The sequence below is a fragment of the Aythya ferina genome, assembly GCF_964211825.1.
Source record: "Aythya ferina genome assembly, chromosome: 29".
Taxonomy (NCBI): domain Eukaryota; kingdom Metazoa; phylum Chordata; class Aves; order Anseriformes; family Anatidae; genus Aythya; species Aythya ferina.
Window position 1 is genome coordinate 771,833 of NC_140326.1, and position 20,130 is coordinate 791,962.

Here is a 20,130-nt window from a genome sequence, read left to right on the forward strand (position 1 = left end):
CCAGAACAAAGACCGACGTCCTAATTGCTGCTCTGCAACTCTCCTCCAGCCCAGCCAGCAAAGCCTAACCCCCATCTCCCCGGCAGCTTTCAGCATCAGCAGGTTACCCTCCCCGTGCAGGGACGGGATCCCACGCAGTTCCGTGACCCGCTCTCAGGCTTGGCTGGAGGTTGGGAACAATTTACTTGGGAATAATTTACAGATTACTGCTGGAAGAACGTGCTCCCCGAGCTGCCGGACGGGCAGAAGGAGCCGAGGGTGCCCCTGGCCCGCAGGACTCACCGTGCAGGTGGTGAGCAGCCACCCGATGATGGCCCAGCGCGGGAGGATGTCGGAGCTGAGCACCTCGTTGGAGGGGTGGACCACGCCGCAGATGTAGCGTATGAGGTCGCAGCGCAGGGACTGGCTGTCGGGGGTGGACAGGTACTGCCGCTGAAACCAGTCCTGGTACCGCTTCTGCTGGCCGAACCTCACCTGGAGGGGAAGGGGGAGCCACGGGTTTTGCTCAGAGCTCGGGGAAAGGTTAGAAAAAAAACACCAGAACCACCAACGGGCTCATCTGCCCTCCTGCAAGCTGCCTCTTTTGGCAGGCTCCCCTTCACGCCCTGCTTCCCCACCAGCCCCACGTTGGCAGAGAGCTGGAGGAAGCAAAGGGGCCATTGTGCAGCGCGCCTCCAGCCGAGCGGACGGGACCACACGCCCTGCGCGCAGCACGCGGCGCAGCCCGGCGAGGGGGGAGCAGCCCTGCCTGGCGTGCAAGCACAGATAAGGGTTAACCCCCGTGCTGTCGCAGCGCAGCTCCTGGCCTCTCTCGAACAGCGCTGCTGTTGTCAGAGCCCTGATAACCCACCGCATCGCAGCCATTCAGAGAAAGCGCTCGCCTTGGAAAGCGGCCAGCCAGGAGCAATGTTCCCCTGCAAAGCCGTTTTGTGCCTTTTAATGAATAGCAGGGATGTCTCGGGCCCAGCTACATCAGCTCCTGCTGGGCAGTCTTCCCTCCTCTCGTTGCCATTAGATGCCAGAAGCAAAGAACATTTGTACCAGCCCCGGACAGCCCTTTCCTTTTAGCTGCTTGCACCGTTTCACCCCGCAGAAACCTTCCCTGCTGAACCGTGGCAGCAGCAGGCGTGGGTGTGCTGCTCCCTGTCCCCACGTGGGCACGGAGCTGGTGCAGGGTGGACCTGTTAGGGATGAGCACCCTCCTCCCCCGTGCTGGCAGAGGACCCCGAGCGAGTGCAGGGGACTCACCCGCGAGGTCATGAAGAGCAGCTTGGTCTCCATGTCGGGGGTGAGGCGACACGCCAGGAATTTGCGAGAAGTCCTCGACTGGAGGAGCTGCAGGACACCTGGGGAGAGACAGACGGGGCTCAGTGTCTGCACAGACCCCACGGATGGCACCGAACGGGATCTGCGTGGGGATTTACCAACGTCCTCAGTGGGTTCAAGTCAGAGCGTTAAGCTCTATTTCCCTACGGCCACAAGCATTGGAAAGAGATCATGATTTTGGCTTGAAAGGTCTACTAAAACATCTGTCCAGGGATCAGTGGGGACATCAGTGACCAGAAGGCAGGCGTAAGGTCTGGGTGAGGAAGCCCAGACACCAAGGTGCAAGCTATAACCACCACAGTACATCTCCCATATCTTGCCAGGAGGCACAAAGATGACCTTAGACTTGTCCCTGCCACTCGTCCCACCCCAGCTGGCGGTTTCAGATGGAGCAGTTGGCACCAAAAAGCAGGGTTGGCATAAAAGAGCCCACATCCAGGGCTCTACCAGGATCGAAGTCCAGCTCCTCCCCTGGCGTAAAGGCGCCCAGATGTGAAGATGAAGACCAGACATAAGAAAAAAAACAACTCGTGCGTAAAGAACAGAGGGGAGGAAAGCAGAAGGGGAGGCTGCAAGAGCCACTCATCATTCCCGGGCAGCTGGAAGAGGAGGAATTTATGACCTGAGCAGAGAGGCTCTGCTGCCGCTCGGCAAGACCTGAAGGATTTACAAGGCCGCCAGCTCCGCCGCAGACAGGCGGGCGCCGGGGATGCTGCAGGCAGGAGGTGCGCTTCGCCCTCCCCATTCGGGGGCTTTTGCTGCACCACGCAGCCAGGTCGCACCTGGGGGACGGCTGGGGGGAAGCTTCAGAGCAGGGAGCATGGCTGGAAGCTCCTGCAGAGCTCAGAGAAAGGCTGCACGGCCACAGGAACACCTCGCCGGTGAAAAGCTCCCAGCACAACGTCCCTCGGAGGGACGGATCCTGAACCCGGAGCTCGGTGCTGCTGGGCTCGAGCCCCAGCCACGGGAGCGCAGAGCTCAGCGAGCCTGGCTTGGATCAGAGCAGCACCGAGCTGAGCGTGTGCCGGCGGCTGCTGGGGCTGACAGCCACCTCGCAGAGCAATTACGGCACGCTCTCAGCAGGCGGCAAGAGGGCAAAGAATAAGTCCTATGAAAAAGGCCAACTGCAGGGGAATTATTTTGGGGAGCAGGCTCCGAAGCACGAGCCAGGCGCAGGCGTTGTCTTGGCTTTATGGATCATGCCCGGGCGTTGTCTCACCTTTGTGCATCATCGGGCAATGCCCCCGGCTGCTGGCGGTGGTGTGAAACAGGGGAAAAACAGAACCACGGGAGAAAGGGCAAAAGCCGTGGGGAATTTGCTGCTTGTCAGCAGAAAATGAGTCAGGAGCACCAACATCAGCCCCGGCTTAGGGACTATTTTGCTGGGTCATTAGCGTGGCCAGAACTGCACCAAAAATCAGGAAACAGCCCTGATGAGTGCCCTGGACAGATGAGATTCTGCTTGAAGCCCCCCGAGCCGGCTGCAGGGTCCTCTGCGGGATGGGGAGGAAAAGCCCAGAGGCTGCTGCTGTGCACAGCCAGGAAGAGCTCGCTTCTCCCCGCCGCACCCAGGGCTGCAAGGCCACGGGTAAAACGCCACCGCTCCGCAGCAGGAACTGCACGGGGACACGCTCAGCAGCACATGCACGGCCCAGGCGTTGTCTCACCTTTGTGCATCGGCGGGCAATGCCGCGGGCTGGCGGTGGCGGTGCTAAACAGGAGAAAAACAGAACCGCAGGAGAAAGGGCAAAAGCTGCAGGGAGTTTGCTGCTTGTCAGCAGAGAACGAGTCGGGAGCGCCAATGTCAGGGATTGCTTTGTAGGGTCGTTTGGTTAAAACTGCAGCAAACCAGGAAAATCACCCCGACCGCTGCCCCTACCAGTGTGGGGAGGGAGAGAAGCCACAGAGATGCTTGTTAGATGCCCCAGGATGCTCTAGAAGCATGAGCACAGATCCAGACTGAACTGGGAATGCTTCTAATAGAAAGGCTTCTGTTAGAAGAGGCAGGGCTGAGCCTCCCTTAGGGCAGGACCAGGTCTCCTCTGCCTCCACGAGCCAGCTCCGACACCCAGAGAGGAAAACTCGGTCCCTGCAGCCCTTCAGCTGGCAAACCTCAGCAGAGACCGGCCATGACAGGAGAGGTTCTGGAGATGGAGAAGAAGCCAGAGATCGCAGAGCTTAAGGAGCATTTAATCAAATGATGTGCTGCGAGTTTCCCTCAGCATAATCTGAGATCTTTAAAGTGACGCTAACACGGCCCCTGAGAGGAGAGCAGGCACTGGGGGGTGGGCAAAGAACACTTTAAAGCCCCGTTTCCAAAGGCTCCCTCGAATTGCTGCAGACAGATAATGATGTGACAGCCCCTAGTGAAGTGAATAATTTATAGCAATAAAAATTATAAATGTAACACTCTCTCCATCACATCTATTTTAACCCAGACTATGCAGAGTGCTTCACAGCTGCGCGTTTGACACACCAAGAGTGGAAAGCTACTGGGAGAAATGAAAACCCATTTAGAAAGTGTCAGCTGCTGCATCTTCTGGGCGTCTTGGTTCCTTGAGGTCTCTTCTGGAGAGTCTGAAGAGCTCAGACACTTTATATCTCTGGCCTTCTGCTTATAAATCAGGTGATTAAAAACACGAATTGTGGTTATGGAAGCGTGAAGTCCAGAACCGGCAATACGATTCCGTGACTGTTGTGGCCCAGCTGCATTTACGTCCCCCTCAAACCACCCGTTCTTCAAAGCCCCCTGCAGCCAGCGGCAAGCTGCCTTTGGAGGCATCTCCTCCTAGTCAGCAGCGAGAGAGGCTCTGCAAACAGCCACGTGGGCCCCCACACCGACGGAGGTGGGATCACACGGGGTAATTATAGAGCAGAGCGTGCAGGGAGAGCTAAGAGAGCATCTGGGAAGAGCCCCCATGCCCGGCGTGTTTTGCTTTGTAACGGACTGACAGCGGCGTCAGCAGCCTGCCAAAGGCACACGGGGTGGCTCGGGGCTACTGGGGACACGGCAGGGGCTGTTCCCTGCCCGTGGGCAGGGCAGGACGGATCCGGCCACCCCTTTGGCCCTGCCTACCTGTGAACTGCGCGCTGAGGACCTGCGGGTTGTGGATGATGTCCTTCCAGAGCTGCTCAAACTCCGGTATCCTCGCCACGTTCTGCAGGAGCCGCACGAGGTCACGGCCGACCATGAAGCAGTCCATGAACTGGGGGAAGAAGAGGAAAAAGTCTCACCGAGTGTTTACCTGCTCCCAAGCAGGGGGAAGGCGCTGGGGGGAGGAGGGGAAGGGAGGAACAGTCAGTCCTTCAACCTTACCGCCGGCTCCAGATGATTCACTCTTTGCACAATATCTACACTCCTGCCCCTGGCAGCCTGCCCCTCTTTTGAAGTGAGTAGGTTCTGAGAGGCAGGGTGACAGGCGGGAAGGTCAACGGCTATTTTAAAATGTTCCCTCTCTTGCAAAGCAAACAATCAGCCCATAAATCTGGCATTTTGTCTCCAGGACCGCAGCCAGTCTCTGAAGCTCCGACTCCGCGCTTGGTCCTTCTTGCCCAGCACGGAGCAAGGGGAGAGCGGGGACCTCACAGCCCGCAGGGTGAGGATGCTGAGCCCAAGGACACCAGCCAGCACCTGGTGCTGGTGGCTTCTCCTGCACGGGATGGCCTAAGAGTGGCCCGGAGCTGGCTATCATGTTCTCCACCAGCCTGCGAGGCTACCAGCTGCCTCCCTAAGGGAGGAGCTGATATTCCTGTGGCTATTTTAAGCTGAGACTACCACCGAGGCACCACAGCAGCAGCAAGGGAACGGTTTCAAACCTTGTGGCCTGAATAGAACAGGCTGGAACGAGGCAGCCTACTCAAAATGGTTCAAAAGCTGTTCACAGCCTGCGGTGGGAACAAACCAGGCACCGGTGCCAGCAGGGTGCACGCTGGGGTGACCCCGAGGAGCCAGCTTTTCCTACACAAGCAGGGCACGAGGAGCACAGGCAGCGCCACGCAGGCAGGCACAGCCACCCCAGGGAGCCAGGCCTCCCCTCCCAGCCGTCCCCCAGTTCGCTCACCCGTTCGCGGAGGAGGGAGATGCAGAAATCCACCTCCTTCTGGCGGAGCACCTGGAGCTGAGATGTTCCGTGGTGGTCCACGATGAGCCGCAGGTAGGTGTACACCGCCATCGCTATCAAGATGCTGCTTTTCAGGACCCACTCTCTGCCAAAGGAAGGAAAAAAAAAAACATTTTCAGCCACATCTTAGAGGGAACCACAACAAGAAATTATATACAGAGAGAGAGACTGAGACCAGAAGAAACCAAGTGCTGAGGAAAGGAGCAAGGGCAGGGACTCCAGCCTGGAAAACGTTCACCCACCGACTGTTTGCCCTCCACAACCACCTCTGTGCCAGCTCTTGTTACACTTCAGGCCACCCCTTCCTCCCCCGTGGAGGGTCCCATCACAGTCTGCCAGCCAGGGGCTCGGACCCAAGCTCTGTGGCAGGGTGGCAGACACACACAGGAGCTGCTGGGTTAGATTTCCAGGGCAACAGAAGTGCTCAGAGCCACAACAAACTGAGCTACTCACAACTGCAAACGATAACATGCTCAGGGGGAGCACAGGGAGCAGCTCCACGAACGGACTCGGCCTCGACGCTAGCACTGCCTGCCACAGGAGCATCTCCTCCCGTCTCTGCAGCCATTCAGCACCGAGCAAGACACAAGGCAGCAGGACAAGCACAAAAGACCTTCCCTCATGGGCATGGCTCCACGCTGCCTGCCTCAAAGGGCTGCTCACAAAGCAGGTGCCTCGCACGTAGCTGAGGCGCGTGGCGCTGCCGAGCGGAAAGCCACCCCTTGTGCTGCCCGAGGGGAGCGGCAGCACGGCAGCAGGGATGCAAAGAAATCAGCACTTGTCCCTTTTCCTTGGCTGGAGCAGCACGTGGAGCTCGGGGGCGGATGAAGAGCTGCTGCTGCCCCATCTCAACCACCCAGGAGAGAGCTGGGGATGAGGAGATGTGCTGATTTGCGAGAGGACGGATCTAGCTACGTAGAGAAGGTCTGGAAACCGCACCAGGACAGACAGCACAGCACAGGAATCCATCCCCCTCGGAGCAGGACAGAGGTGAGAGGATGCAGTGAGCCTCGCCAGCAGCACGAGTGCCCACAGGCACGGTCATGCTCTGCTTCTACACCCTCGGAGGGCAAGGCAGCTCACCGAGCAGTGCTCTGATGGCTTTCTGCAAGCAGATTTGTTTCCCAGTCGTATGGGCGGGCGCCACAGCCCTGCTCCCGTGGTAGAGCGCGGCCGCCAGCCGCCGCGGCTCCCGCGAGCGCCCTGCCTGCTGGGTGTGCCGCGTTCTCACCCTCCCTTATCTAACTGCAACAATAAATACTCTGGGTCCGTAAAAACGACCGAGTCAGCCTGGCTGTTCGCGCTGGATGCCAAGAACGGGCCAGGCCGGCTCGGTGCCTCCTGCGTGATGGAGAACCCGCAGCATCTCCCGGCTCAGCCGGCCGTAAATCAGAGCCCCGCAGAAGTGGCACCGCTGCGCGCGGCAGCTGCAACGCCACCGCCACCTGAAGAGACACCAGCCCGGTGGCAAATGAGTCAGCTGCCCTAAATCACCGGGGGGAGCCCGAGAAGACGTGACAAGTGCTTGCTTTCCCAGGCTCTTCTCGCTGCATCGAGCTGGCTGCGAGGAGCTGATTAATTAGGCGGCCGGGCGGCGTGGCCAGGCGGCGCTGCGCGAGGTTACGTCTAGGGAGGATGTGGGAGTAATTAAGGCCGGGATCCCGGGGGCTGTCAGGTCAGCATCTCCCCCTTTTCCCAATGAGAGCCGCGCAGATAAGAAAAATGCTGTCAAAGGGGGGGGTCAGAAGCCACCCACAGCCCCAGGATTCATCGATCGGGCAGGCAGAGAAGATGAAAACGCTTGGAGGAAGCGCTGCGCAGCCGTTAGCAGCGAAATTATCGGCTGGCTTCCGAGAGGGAGTGGAGTGGCCTCCCCTCCAGTGCTTGAACAGCAGCTTTGTTGTTACTGCTTTTAATTAAACCAAGCACTCAACACTCTGAACGTGGCATCAGCTCTTCACATGCGTGGCTTTAATTAAAGCTCTGCCTTTCCCCCTGATCAAAGGGCGTAAATCCCCGCAGAGAGCTGCAGGTTCTCCCCTGGGCTCACTACCAGGTCTCAGCTCTCCTCGTGCAGGGTTTCTGAGCTGCTGCAGGATGTTCCCCGGACACTCCAGCAGCACCTTCAGCAGGGACCGAGCCTTTTCCTTCCACATCTGCTCCTGTCAGGCTCCTTCAGTCATCGAGCTCAGCGAATATTTAGTGCGCTGGGCTGTCTCCTGCAGACCCGAGGCCAGATGTGGACTCGAATCGCCAGCAAGAAGCTGTTTCTCCCGCAGTCCAGCTGTTTGCAGTTACTCGTTTGCAAGGCAAGAGCTGTAACGTGCTTTGGCCAGACAAGCAGAGCTTCGGGGATGTTCCGAGGCGCGGATTGGCAGCAGCGAGCAGCACCAGCGCACGGCGAGACCACGTTACCAGCGGGTAAAGCTTGGAAGCAGCTGGGAATGGAAGAGCTGAGCTTAGCACGAAGGGAGCCGGGGAAATGCTGCCAAGGAGCAAAGGTCAGAGAAGCCTGGAAGATCTCGGAGGGTCTCTCCACGGTTCCTACAGCGAGCCCGTGCAGCAGGGCACTAGATGGCACTCACGGCAGCGCGCATCGGCACAGCTAATCCCGGAGACAAATCACCAGGACTGTTAGCCGTGGCCAAATAAATGCTTTAACAACTTGATTGTTAACCACAGTAATAAGCGATTTGAGGAGAATCGCTGCTATTATAGACAGCGCTTGGTGAAAAGCTATAGGCTATTTAAAAATAATGACTCTGCCCAGTTGAGGGCTGCAGCGAGGAATTCTGCTTATCATCAATTAGCGGCTGCTTTGCCAACAAAGGACAATGCTGAACCCACAGGACAATACTTCCCAGATGGCTCGTCCCCAACAAATTAAAGTTGCAGCCCCGACGAAGCAGGAGCTGTTTAAACACAGGAAGCTTTTTGGGCAATTAACTCTGTCCTACTCCTGCGAAAGGAACACCTCCCCCGCAGCTCAGGAAACGCAGGAAGAAAATATTCCTGGGATGCTGCTCGGGGGCCACGCGTGCTCCTCCGCACGCCGGGTGCTGCCGTGGCACGGCCCAGGTGCTGCATGCTGCGGCACAGCCGTGTCCTCCTGCAACGCCCGCGGGAGGCTGCGGGACAGGCACCAGCCCGGGCAGAGCATCCTACCTAGCGTGGCACGCAGCCCCTCTCCAAACCCCGTGTAGGTTTGCTCCCACACACAACCCTTTGAGAGCGAGGGCTTCGTGGCACAGCCAGCAATGTGCTTGGTGACACGTTAAGGGAACGTAGAGGTGTTTTGCACAGGAAACCCCATCAACGCACTCCCACTTGAGCTGGTGCTGCAAGTGCTGCTCCCAAACCTGCCTCTCGTGCACGGGGCAGGACGACAAACCCTCCTGGCGGGCAGTTGAGGCGCGCTCTCAGCCACCTAACGCCCGGCTGCTGCTCTCCTGATGGCACCAGCCTCTGCCAGCACCTCCCGAGCTCCGTACCTTTGCTCCGTCAGGATCTCCAGGACATTCTCGGCCAGCCAGATATTCTTCGCAGTCACATCCCCGCCTGAAAGTGGGAAACAATGCAGGAGAGAAAAAACAGTCAGATTAACGGTGTGGTTCTGCTGCCGCATTCAGCTGGACCACCGACGGCTTCAGACCCCGCACCCCCAGCCAGGGGAAGCTAATTAAGGGCTCTGGAGCACATCCTGCTGTCTGCTCCTACTCTGCCTGCTGCACACGCTTGGCTGTTCCGAGATGTGCTGATAGCGTGCTTAGAAGGGCAGCAGACTGGCTTTCTGTTAGGGGATCAGGGAGTCTTTACTGCAATCCTGCAGAAGAACTGGAATATGGAGCCAGGGATTATTCTTTCTGGAAAGCAGAGGAGAAGCCAGAAAGGGGCGAGATTCAGTAGCTGGGAAAAACAAACCAAAACAAAAACACATTCCCAGCTGCTGAGCCTACAATGGGGACACGGCATCTGCAAAGAACACCCGAGCTCTCCAGCGAAGGCCAGGTGTCAAAGCAGAGTCTCGCCCTCTCAGCGGGGCCCTTCGGCACGAGGCTGGAGCCCGTGGCCAAAGCCACGAGGAGCCGAGGGCCTCCTGCGGCAGGGGCACGGCGAACTGCTGCAGCAGGCAGGCCAAAACAATGGGGTCACGACAATTAAGGCATCGTAAATGCGGTGAGAATTGAGGCGGCGGCGTCCTTCCAGAACTGTGGGGGCCCTGAACGGGGAGGTGTAAGCAAGGGGAAACAAGGGATGCCTTCGCCGATGGGTTTTTAAATGCTCTGTTTACACTGCGACAACAGGGCCAGGACAGCTTGGCTCCCGCTCAGGACTCTGTCCCCTCCCTCCCCGTTCTTCCTCCCCTGAAGAGCAGACCTAGCAATTTCCAATCCAGGCCGCCCAGCCCCGCGTCACGGGCGCGCACAATAAAAACACAATGTCAGGTTTTTATGGTGGGACATTAATTCCCCCGCTGTGGCCAGCACCAGGGCTGAGCAGGGAACACGGAAGAGGCACCGTTCCTGTGAATCCGGAAAGGCGTGTGTGCGCGCACGAGTGTGGGGTGCTCACACCAGGCCCGCTGGGAACACGCTGCGGGCTTCCAGACGGGCAGCCCCAGCTCCCTGCGAGAGCTCCTGCCTTCACACCACATCTCTGATGGGCCACACAGCTCTTGTCATCGCCCAGGTCAGAGCAGGGAGCGGGGATGATCCTGGTGCTCGCGACAAGCTGGCAGCAGCAGGAACTAATTTGGTTCCTGTTCCAGCATTTGCCAGAAGCCTCCTGGCTCGCTCTCTCTGATTCACTCCTCGTAGAGGCTGTTGGGAGCAACAGACTCGTGAGGGTTTGTCCTCTGCCCCATCCTTCCTGGAGAGATTTCCTCACCAGACAGGTTGGGGCAGGCTGAGTGCCTGCCAGCGAGCTCTGCTCCTGCCTGTCCCGGGTCCCGCGATGCAGGGAGCCTGTCGGGACCTGGCCGTGCAGCAACCCGGGCTCTGGATCCGATTCCACCACGCGCCCTGCTGCCTGCCCAGCCTGCTGGCACGAGCAGCTCAGATCCTGCTGCCTGCAGCACGGAACCCACCTGCGATCTGCTTCATGAAGGTCATGCAGACGCCGTCCGCGCCGAGCACGCCGCTCTTCACCAGCTCCCGCAGCAGCCACACCAGCTGGACGGGGGGAGAGGTGAGCGCAGGTCCTGCCAGACCCTCCCACGACACCTCCCCACAACACCCCGGGTGCCCCTGTGGCAAACGCCACCACCCCAATTTCCCTTCCACGACGTGAGGAGCTTGTCCCCAAGCCCCCCCGGCTCCAGCGCCCTCTGCTCGTCCTCTGCCAGGCTGGCAGCAGGAGGGGGGCTCTGGGGCTCTGACCTCTCCTCACCTGGGTCCGACACGTGTCCTGCAGCTTCAGGTACTTCTCCATGAGGATCTGGTTGATCTTGTTGAGGACAATGTTCATGCCATCTCGGCTCACCAGCGCCAAGTCCCGGTAGCACTGCAGCAGAGAATGGCAGGAGATGCTTACAGATAAAGGAGCACGATGGAAAACATACCGTTGGTGGTTTTTTTTTTTTAAATCAAAACCTGATCAGATAACAGCAAATAAATTCATCTCAGGGAAGGAGGAACATCAAGGCAGGCAGGCTCCGTGGGGTGACCTCAATCAGCATCCCAGGGCCAGGCCAGGCCGAGCCATTAATCCTCCGGGGCATCACAAATGCCAGCTGGATGCGCTGGGTTCAGCCCTGGGGGCCAAAGGTTTCACACTCCAGCACAGACACCGTCGGGTGGCTCACGACAACCTCCCCCATCCCCTCATCCCAGCCCTCCCCGGGCTCTGCCACAGCTCCGGAGAGACCAATACCGGAGAGGAAAGACAGCCACCGGTCCTTGGGAAGGATCAATGAATAAACAGCCCCCATCCAGATAGGGGGAGGAAGGACCTTATCGGCCAGCAGCCAGGAAAAATGCTGGCCAGAGAGCAAAGGTGCTGGCTCTCCCTTCCCCTCGGCTCAGGGCAGCAGGGGGTGGAGGGCGCCGAGGAAGTAATTTGCTAAGGAGGTCTGAACGAATGTTAATTTGCACCGGTAAATGTCATGATATTCCAGAGAGCAGGGGTCTGCTCTCTGCATCCTCCTTTAGAGAGTTAATGAGGCCTCCAAAGATCCCTTTGATGCGGCTCCCCATGCTCAGGCTTTCTCCCTGCCTTTCTCATAGGGCACTGCTGACAGAAATAAAAACAAAACTACAGCAACAACACAACAAATCAGAACCCGAGAGGTGAAGTCTTTTGGGGACCTCCAATTGCTTTTGAAATGCTAAACGGGTACCCGCAAAGCAGAGCCAGACTCGGTGTCTCCACGCAGGCTGCTACCTGGCCGGGATCAGGCCTCTCCTTTGGAGGAGCAGCACATCCATCAGGGAAAATGCCTGCGAGGAGGCAGCCCGGGACACAGCCAGCCCGGGATGCCAATTCCCCCGAGCTCTGCCCAGACTCAAGGTTTTTCCTTCGTTGTTTGCAAAACGCCAGCGCTGTCAGGCCCCTGCCCTGCCTGCATCCTCCTCCTCTGCGGGCTCAGGGTGACCACGCACCGCTCCTCACCCATCTCTCACGGGCAGGTTTGTTTCTGCACCCCGAGGAGCAGCAGGGAGGTGAACGCTTCTCACCTTAGCAGCTTTTCTTGGCACTCAGGAGCTTCTGCTGCATTCCTGGAGCTCCTTTTCTGAGTGACACACCTGCCTTTTGGATTTCTGGTGGCTGTGCAGGAGGTTCGGTGCCCAATTCTGCATTTAAAGCCACTTCCAGGTCCTCTGACACAGCTCAGAGCATGGATTAGCTCCCGATGGGCTGGGCTGACCCTGGCAGGCTGCAGCGAGCAGCCAGGAGAGATGCTGCAAGGAACTCACTTCGGTGTCAGTCCCAGGAGAAGGCCATCACCACCCCGGCACCCACGGAGGTTTGGCAGCTCTCCCTTCACCTCGCTCGCTGCCAACTTCCCCAAAACGCCAAACACGGCAGAAAACCACAACACAACCCACACAAAGGACGCTCCTGACGCCTGCTCCGACACAACCAGAGGAGCACAAATCCCCTTTCACCAACCTCACGGCCCTGTCGCCTCCCTGCTTGCTCACACAGCCCCGACCGGCCCCCTGCCTAAACAGCCTCGGGCACCAGGATGGCAGCGAGGACCCAAAGGTGCTCGGAGAAAAATCCTCAGGGCTGCCGAGGGGGCGGGGAGAGGACCTGAAGTTGTTGCTTATTGCCAAGGCTGCACGCGATCCGTCGCCTCCTCCCCGCTCTCGGCAGATCGGAGCCGCCGGTCGCGCAGGCCATTTAATTAACAGGAAGGAGCAAATGATAAATGTTTGCTTTAAATGAGGGATATGTGGGGGGAAGAAAACAGGCACAGAGCGGGGGAGAGGCCCCCCCCAGCAGGCAGACGGCTGCTGGAGGAGATGTCGGGAGCTGTCGGGGAGGGCTCCGTGCCCTCTGATCCCGCAGCCCGGCGTTAATTAAAGCGAGGGGTGGCAGGCGGAGGAGGGCGAAGTGACACACCAGGGGCTGTCACCGGGTGCTGGGAGGCGGCCAGGCGGCCCTCCTCGCAGCTGGGGGAGCTCAGCACGGCTCAGCTCCCCCGGCTGCAGCGTCAGGGCAACGAGGGGGGAGGAAGAAGAGGAGGAGGAGGAGAGCTGCGTGCCCACCGCCAGGGCTGGCCGCTGCTTCTTCACCCCATCGGCGAGTTCCTGGGGCAGCTTCAGCCCCCTCCCGAGAAGGGAGATGCTGTAACCAACCCCCCGGGAGGAAACGGTGGCGCCTGCACCTCCAAACACCAGCAGGAGCAGCTGGGGGACGGCACGGCCACGGGGCCAGCTGAGCCCCAGCAGCACGCGGGGACCGGGCGCCTGATAAGGAGCACAAGATGCCCGAGCAGATGGCAGGAGATGCCTCTGCAGGCGTGCTGGGGCTGCAGCACGCACCGCACAGCCCTGCCTGGCTCCTAGGGCAACGAGCACACGAGTACCCTTGAATATAAACACAGCTCGCTGCAGCAGTCTTGACTTTTTTCTTTTTTTCTTCCTCCCTGGGCAAACCAACGGGCTCGTGGAGGAGAGCAAAGCCTGCAGGGGTTGTGCTCGATTCAGGGCAGCACCACTTCCACCGCATCCTGCTGGGATTTGATGCCCCCCGAGGCTGGGAATCCTCCCCCAGGACCAGAGGTGCGGAGGCTGGGATGACCAGGGCTGGCTGCGCTGCATGCCCAGGACCTGCAGGAGGTCCTTGCTGGAGGATGGACGCAGCTCTGCCCGTGGTGTGCCCATTTCAGAGCTCTCTCAGGAGTCCCGCAAGGTGCCCTATCTGCCAGGCGAGCCTTAACCCCTCTTGGTAGGCACGGGAGTGAAGGCAAGGAGAAAATCACCCCCGAAACCCAGCAGAAAATCACCGCCGGGCTTCCTGTCCCTGCCGTCTGGACACAGGGCAGGTGGCAACAGCAGATGACATCAGAGCCCAGCAGATCCAATTACTCCCTGAGAAAAAGGGCCACGCTCCCCAGAGCAGATCTGACAAGAGCAGGAGGACGGGAGGAGCAGCCACGTCTCATTACCCCAGTGCGCGGGTGCCCGCCAGCAGCTGGGACACGCGGAGCCAGACAGCTCGCCCCCTGCCAGAGGAAATTGAAGAGGGGAAACCACTGGAGAGGCTCTGCTCTGCCCCTCGCAGTGTGATTGCCACGCAGACTGAGCGCTGGAGCTCGCTGGAGTCACTCTGCCTCGGCTTCCCCTGCCCCACGCACCCTGCACTACCTGCGCTCAGCTATCAGGGTCCAGGTGCTCCCCACCAGCTGCGGCCCTGGAGGAGAGAAGAGCATTTCATTTGGTGGTTCCTGTGCCACAGCTGCTCAGAAAGGAGCTGAGTCCAACATCTGGTGTCCGGAGCACGAGGCAGAGTCAGGCCGGAGCCGAAGGACAGCAGGGCAGGGGCTGTGCGAGCAGGCTTCAAGGAGGCAGAGTGAAACAGCCAGAAGGAAACCCAACCTGACCAGCACTGGGAGCAGCCGGGGCTAAAGACTCCCAGGAGAAGCGTGCTTTGCTTTCGAGCTGTGATTTCTGGGGAGCAGAGCTGGAACTTCAGCGCCCAGCAGCGCTGAGACAGCCACACGTTCCGGGAGCTGACCTGGACCCACGGCTTCAGCAGGGAGAGCTCTGCCCTCGCAGCAGAGATTAAATCAGGAGAGGATATTGCATGAGTCACCTTCGGTCCAGCACAGTGCCAGGGCTCAGAGCACATCCCTGACGGCACGGCATGCTGCAGCCACTGTTTTCCTGCTTTGAGTCCACTTCAACCCTCCCCAGCTCTGCTCAACACCTGCTTGCTGAAACACATCCAAACGAGGACCCCCCGGGCACCTCTTCCCACGCGCAGCCCTTCCAGCAGTGCTTTGGGTTCTCCTTTGGGCTGCTACAGCTAGGTCTGGTTCCTCCAACAGAGCAGCGATCCCAGCTCCCTCCCTGAGCTCCCCCACCCAGCAGCAACGCTGCCCAACCCGTGTCTGAGGCCCTCAAAACACAAAGCGTCCGTCTTCACCGAGGTAACTAACAGCAGTTGTAGAATCACAGCGTAGAACAGCATCAAAAAGTTACTTAAAAATTAAACCTGGTCTGCGAAATTAATAGAAGCCAGCTGCTGACATGCAATTTTCTCTAGGAATTGGCCGTGTTTCTTCTCCTCGAGAGTCTAAGCGATTATTTCTGTAGGCATCTGCACCCAGCCCCCAGCACACGAATCTGTTCTGGGCCTCCACAGGCAAGGTAGAAGCCGGGAAAGGGTTTATGGTTTCTCAAAGACTGAGTGCTCGCCTCCCACAACGAGAAACAATTAATTCTAGGGCTGTGAAAGAAGCCAGCCAAGCTCCCTTCCCTGGTGGCAGCGTCTGCATTCCCCCAGCAGCAGCTGCTGCAGCGCCTGCGCCACGTGGACGCAACGAAACCAGAAATGGTCCAAGCAGAGTCACTGCCCCGCTACAATAAACAGGGCTCAGCGCTGAGGACCGCAGCCAGGCGCCTGCTGGTGTCTGCACGAGACCAGAAAATTCCCCAGGAGCCCCTCTGCAGATCCCGGGCTGCCTGGAAAGCAAAAAAAACCCTCGGGAAGAAGCTCGCAGCGGGCGTGCGCGCGCCTTACCTTCTGCGCCTGAGCCGGTTCGGTCAAGACCAGAGTGAAGAGGCCCAGGCAGATCTCCTCGTGCTGGGAGGTGCCTTTGCATATCTGCGAGAGAAAAAGCACGCGCTGCCTGTGAGCGGGTCGGGGGACGGCAGAGGAAAGGGACAAGGGGACACAAAGCGCACAAGGTCTCCCCGGCACCAGTACGCACCGGTGAGGCTCATGTGCAGAGAGCCTCCCAGGGCTCCTGGTGGCACCGTTTGAACAAAACACCCCAAACCCAGCAGATCAGGAGCCTGGGGACCCGTGGGGGTCTCCTTGCAGCCCCCATCTGTCCTCGTGGGGCATTTCATGAGCTTCCAAGCCTTGGGTGCAGCCTGAGCCGCCAGCTTTTTCCCCCATTAAGGGGGAGGCAACGTTTTCCTGCTGATTCCAAGAGCCCAAGGTGTTCTGGGGTGGAAAAAACACAACTAACAAGTCTGGGAGCCCGTTAAGATGTCACAGGGCAGTTCTCCTTATACGGTAACGTCTGCAGCCCGCTGGCAAGTATTTTAAGGCCATGCCGAGTTGGAAATAAATGCTCCATCCCTCACCAGGGGGACTGAACCTGCCCTTTCCAGCGGGCTGGAGCCCGGCTGTTCGGGAGGCCAAGAAAAAGCTGACCTGAGCGGTGCAGGAGGACAAAAATACACGAGAAACAACAGCACCAGGAGCACGTGCGCAGCGCTCCAGGCTGGCAGGGACGCGCTCAGCGAGAGCTGCACCCGGCTCGGCCTCCAAATACGCTGCCAGGCGGGGATGAGAGTGCCCCTGCTTTGTCTTTTCACCGCAATAGCTCTGAGAATCCTTCAGAGGTTGAGAACGGGGAGAAGGCAGCAGGCTCCGTCCCCCAGGCTCTTGACTCCTGCCTGCTCTCTGTGCTTGCCCCCAGGCGATGTGTGTGGGCGCAGCACCCCCAGAGCCGTTCCTGCAGGCAGGACCTCTCAGGAGGTGACACTTACGTGAGCGTTGAGGGCGTCGTTGGCCTCCCTCTCCGACAGCCCGCTGGTCAGCGACGTGACGATGCCCACGCACCGCTCCAGCCTCTGAAAGGAGAGAGCCAGCGTCAGGGCCGGGCCCGAAACCCAGCGATGGGAATTCTGCTGTCATTTCGACACGAGGCCAAGGCCCAGGCTGATTTCTACGAGCTCCCTCTGAGCAGCAGCCCCGGGTCTCTGCAAGGCCCCTCGGTGCCACTTGGCAGCCTGGAAACCTTCTGCTGGGGCTGCTCGACGCCCTGGAGAGTTCTGGCTGAGAACAAGGAGCAGTTTTGGATATTTCCAGGCAAGCAGCCCTGGTTGTGAAGCGGTGGAGGCCACCCCAACACGTGTCAGTGTGACAGGGACAGTGCAGGTGTGACTTCAGAGGAGCTCGTGGCAACATCTGCTCCACTCGAGAGATCGGAGTGGTTTTCCGCAGGGTTTTTGAAAATTATTTCACCTGTAGCCGATGGCTTTGGCTTCAAAGCTGGCCCTCAGCAGCACAATGCAGCCCCTGCGCTGCCTCCCCCAAGCCCCCTGACGGCTCCAGGAACAGCAGAACACGGTGGGGACAGCGGGGTCGGCCCCCACCCCGTGTAAAACCCCAGGTGTGGTGGCAGGAACGTGGCCCTGGTGGCCCTGGGGACAAGCAGGGGACGTGGTGCAAGGCGGGCAGCAGGCAGGATCCCAGGAGGTTATTTCTGCACGGGCATCTCTTGATTAAAATGCCAGCCTGTCATGCAAATTAGGGGCCTGATTAGCAGAATTAGGGGCCTGATTAACCTCTCCGCATATCAAAAGGGCTGCGGAGAAGTCGCTCTGATCCGAGCCCCCCCGATGGGCTGATGGGCCTCAGGCTGGGGTCAGTGGCTGTGCAGGGTGAGAGCAGCAGCGGTCAGTAAGGCTGGGATAATGCCTTTGTTGGAGGCCCGGGGCCGGCTTTATGCGGGAGCAATGGGGCAAAACCCGTGAAAATCCCCACTGTAAGGCGGGCGGGATCCTTGAAGGGGAGGACAGGGCCCAGCGGCTGAAGGACTGGGTGTGAGTGAGACGAGTCGCTGGCAGGTGACGCAGCCAATGGGCCACCGGGAGAGGAGGTTCAGCGCCAGATGAAGGCTCTGATCCGAGCCCTGCTGATGGGCTCGGGGCTCGCTTCTGGGGCCGAGCAGGAGGTGGGAGCCGTGCTGCGAGCTGTTTGAGAACCCAATTCCAGCCTCGGAGCACTTCCAGCAGCTCACGGCCCAGCACCAAGCCCAACCAACCCCCCCAGCTGTCTGAGAGGGCGATTTCTCCGCTCCAACACCCGGGACAAGAGGTTTCCACCAGCTGCAGCCCTCACAGGGGGCTGCCAGACAGAAACACCCATCCCACAGCCCTGCCACCGATGGTGTGTCCTCAAGATGTCCCCAAGATGTCTCTGAGCTGTCCCCAAGCAGCCCGGTTCCTTTGAGCCCTCGACGCGTGCAGCCCCACGCGGCTCCTCCCGTGCTCCTCGTCCCACCCGTTGGGGCTTTACCCCGAGAAGCAACCCCGTGGTGCTGCATCCATCGGCGCTGCCGCGCTCAGGAGCACAAACGATGCCCAAAGTCGTTTTTTGGTGCTGAGCTTTTTGCTGGAAGCGTGGCTTCGATGCAGGGCAGGGGCAGAACCGGGGAGAACTCCCTGGAAGCCCCCTGGTTCTGCCCGCAGCGCCCATGGGGGCAGCCCCGGACCCTGCTGGGAGGGCTCCGCACAGCCCCGGCCAGACCCCAAAGCACACACGGGGCCCACTGAGCACTTTGGGACCGAGCCGTTCCCGTCACCACCCCGTTTTTTGTCCTCAAACCCAAATCCCGCAGGTTTTTTTCCCCAATCCGTGCTGCTTTGAGGGCTTCGCACCCTGTGTCCCACCACACAACCAACCCCTCCGCACCCCCACCTGCTGGGGGGGGGACACAAAGGCCCCGTGGGGTCTCGGGGTCGGTCCCGGGGCTCCCCCCATGCACCAGGGGTGAAGAAGAGGGGCCGGGAGGGGGGGTGCAGGGCTCCTGGGGGGGCTCCTGGGCAGCCCCCAGCCCCTGCCCAGCTTCACACTGCAGGAAGGGAACCCTAGGGGGGGGCTGAGAACACAGGGCCAGTATGTGTGGGGGGTGCTGAGTGTGGGGGGCTGCTGGGGGTGCCCCCTGCCCGCTGCCCACCCCCTACCCCCCCCCCAACCCCCCCCCGCCCCCGGCCACCTACCTCCTCCAACTCATCCTTGGCATCCAGAAGAGTGGAGACCAGCAACTTCCCTCCTCCTCCTCCTCCTGCCGCTCCCCCCTTCCCCTTCTGCAGCTCCATGGCCGCCGGGGGGGGGGGGACCCTAACGGGGGGGGGTCCCTACCGGGTTTTTTTGGGAGGGGGGTCTCGGGGTGGGGGGGGGGGGGCTCACCCGCCAGCAGCAGCCCTCCCTTCAGCCCCCCGTGCACAGCCCAGCGGTGTCCCCGCCCTGCCCCTCCTCACCGGGGGTGGTTTTTTTGTTGTTTTTTGTTTTTTTTTTTTGAGGGGGGGGCGCTGAGGGCGAAACCCCCCCCGGGAGCCCCCCCCCAGCTCCTGCACCGGAGGGGGGGGCGGCGGCGGCGAACCGGGAGGGGGGGACACGGGGTGGGGGTGGGGGTGGGGGGGCGCACACACCGGGGGGCTGCTCTTCGACCAGGCCTCGGCCCCCCCCCTGCGGGCTCTGGGGGCACCGGGGGGGCACCGGGAGGCACCGGGGGGGCGCGGGGCGGAGGCTCCCGGTGAGCCCCGAGGGGACGAGGCCCCGGCGGGTGTGGGGAGGGGGCCGGGGGGGCTGCGGCTGCCGGCGGGCAGGGCCCGATCGCGGCCGGGGGGGGTCCGGGAGCGGGGGGAGGGCGGCGGCTCCGCGCCCCCCGCCCAGCGCCGCCGGCCGGAAGTCACCGGGAGAGGGCCGGGAGGGCCCGGCGGGAAGAGGAAGCGGCCGCCGCCGGAAGCGCCCGCCCCTAGGGCTCGTGTGGGCCAATGGAAATGGAGAGCGGGGTTTGAGTGGCAGCGCGGGGAGGAGGGGAGAAGGGGCGGGGCCGCGCGCGGAGGGGCGACCAATGGGGTGGAGGGGGCGGGGCCGGGCCGCGCGGGAGCCCCGCCCACTGCCGGGGGGCGCCGCGGGGTGAGCGCGGGGGGGGGGGGCGGGGACGGGACCCCCGGGACCCCCCCGGGACCCCCAAACCCAACCCAGGGCGGGCACGGACGGGGCCCCCCGAGACCCTCCGGACCCCCCCGGGCCCCACAACCCCCCCTGACAACCCCGGGCCCCCCCAGGACCCCCAAACCCCCCCGGGACCCCCCCAGGGCGGGCACAGCCGGGACCCCCGGGACCCCCCCCGGGAGCCCCCCGGACCCCCCAACCCCCCTCGGGACCCCCCCCAACCCCCACCCCGTGGACACACCCCCCCCAGGCCGTCAGCACCCCACATCTCCCCCCCCCCAGACCCCCCACCCCGCCAAACCTCACTGCCGGG

At 60.9% G+C, this 20,130-nt stretch overlaps 1 protein-coding gene across 1 annotated transcript in view; it reads right to left on the bottom strand.

The window, feature by feature from the left end:
• Positions 1 to 19,475, bottom strand: part of INTS3 (integrator complex subunit 3) — a 37,921-nt gene extending 18,446 nt beyond the window's left edge. The window contains exons 1-10 of the mRNA XM_084500403.1: positions 18,857 to 19,475; positions 16,619 to 16,702; positions 15,639 to 15,722; positions 10,836 to 10,949; positions 10,534 to 10,618; positions 8,939 to 9,005; positions 5,388 to 5,532; positions 4,403 to 4,532; positions 1,249 to 1,346; positions 283 to 474 (exon numbers count right to left, since the gene is read on the bottom strand). Of these exons, the coding sequence (XP_084356529.1) occupies positions 283 to 474; positions 1,249 to 1,346; positions 4,403 to 4,532; positions 5,388 to 5,532; positions 8,939 to 9,005; positions 10,534 to 10,618; positions 10,836 to 10,949; positions 15,639 to 15,722; positions 16,619 to 16,702; positions 18,857 to 18,955 (1,098 nt within the window). The 5' untranslated portion in view covers positions 18,956 to 19,475. The remainder of the gene's footprint in view (positions 1 to 282; positions 475 to 1,248; positions 1,347 to 4,402; positions 4,533 to 5,387; positions 5,533 to 8,938; positions 9,006 to 10,533; positions 10,619 to 10,835; positions 10,950 to 15,638; positions 15,723 to 16,618; positions 16,703 to 18,856) is intronic.
• Positions 19,476 to 20,130: the final 655 nt, after the last annotated feature.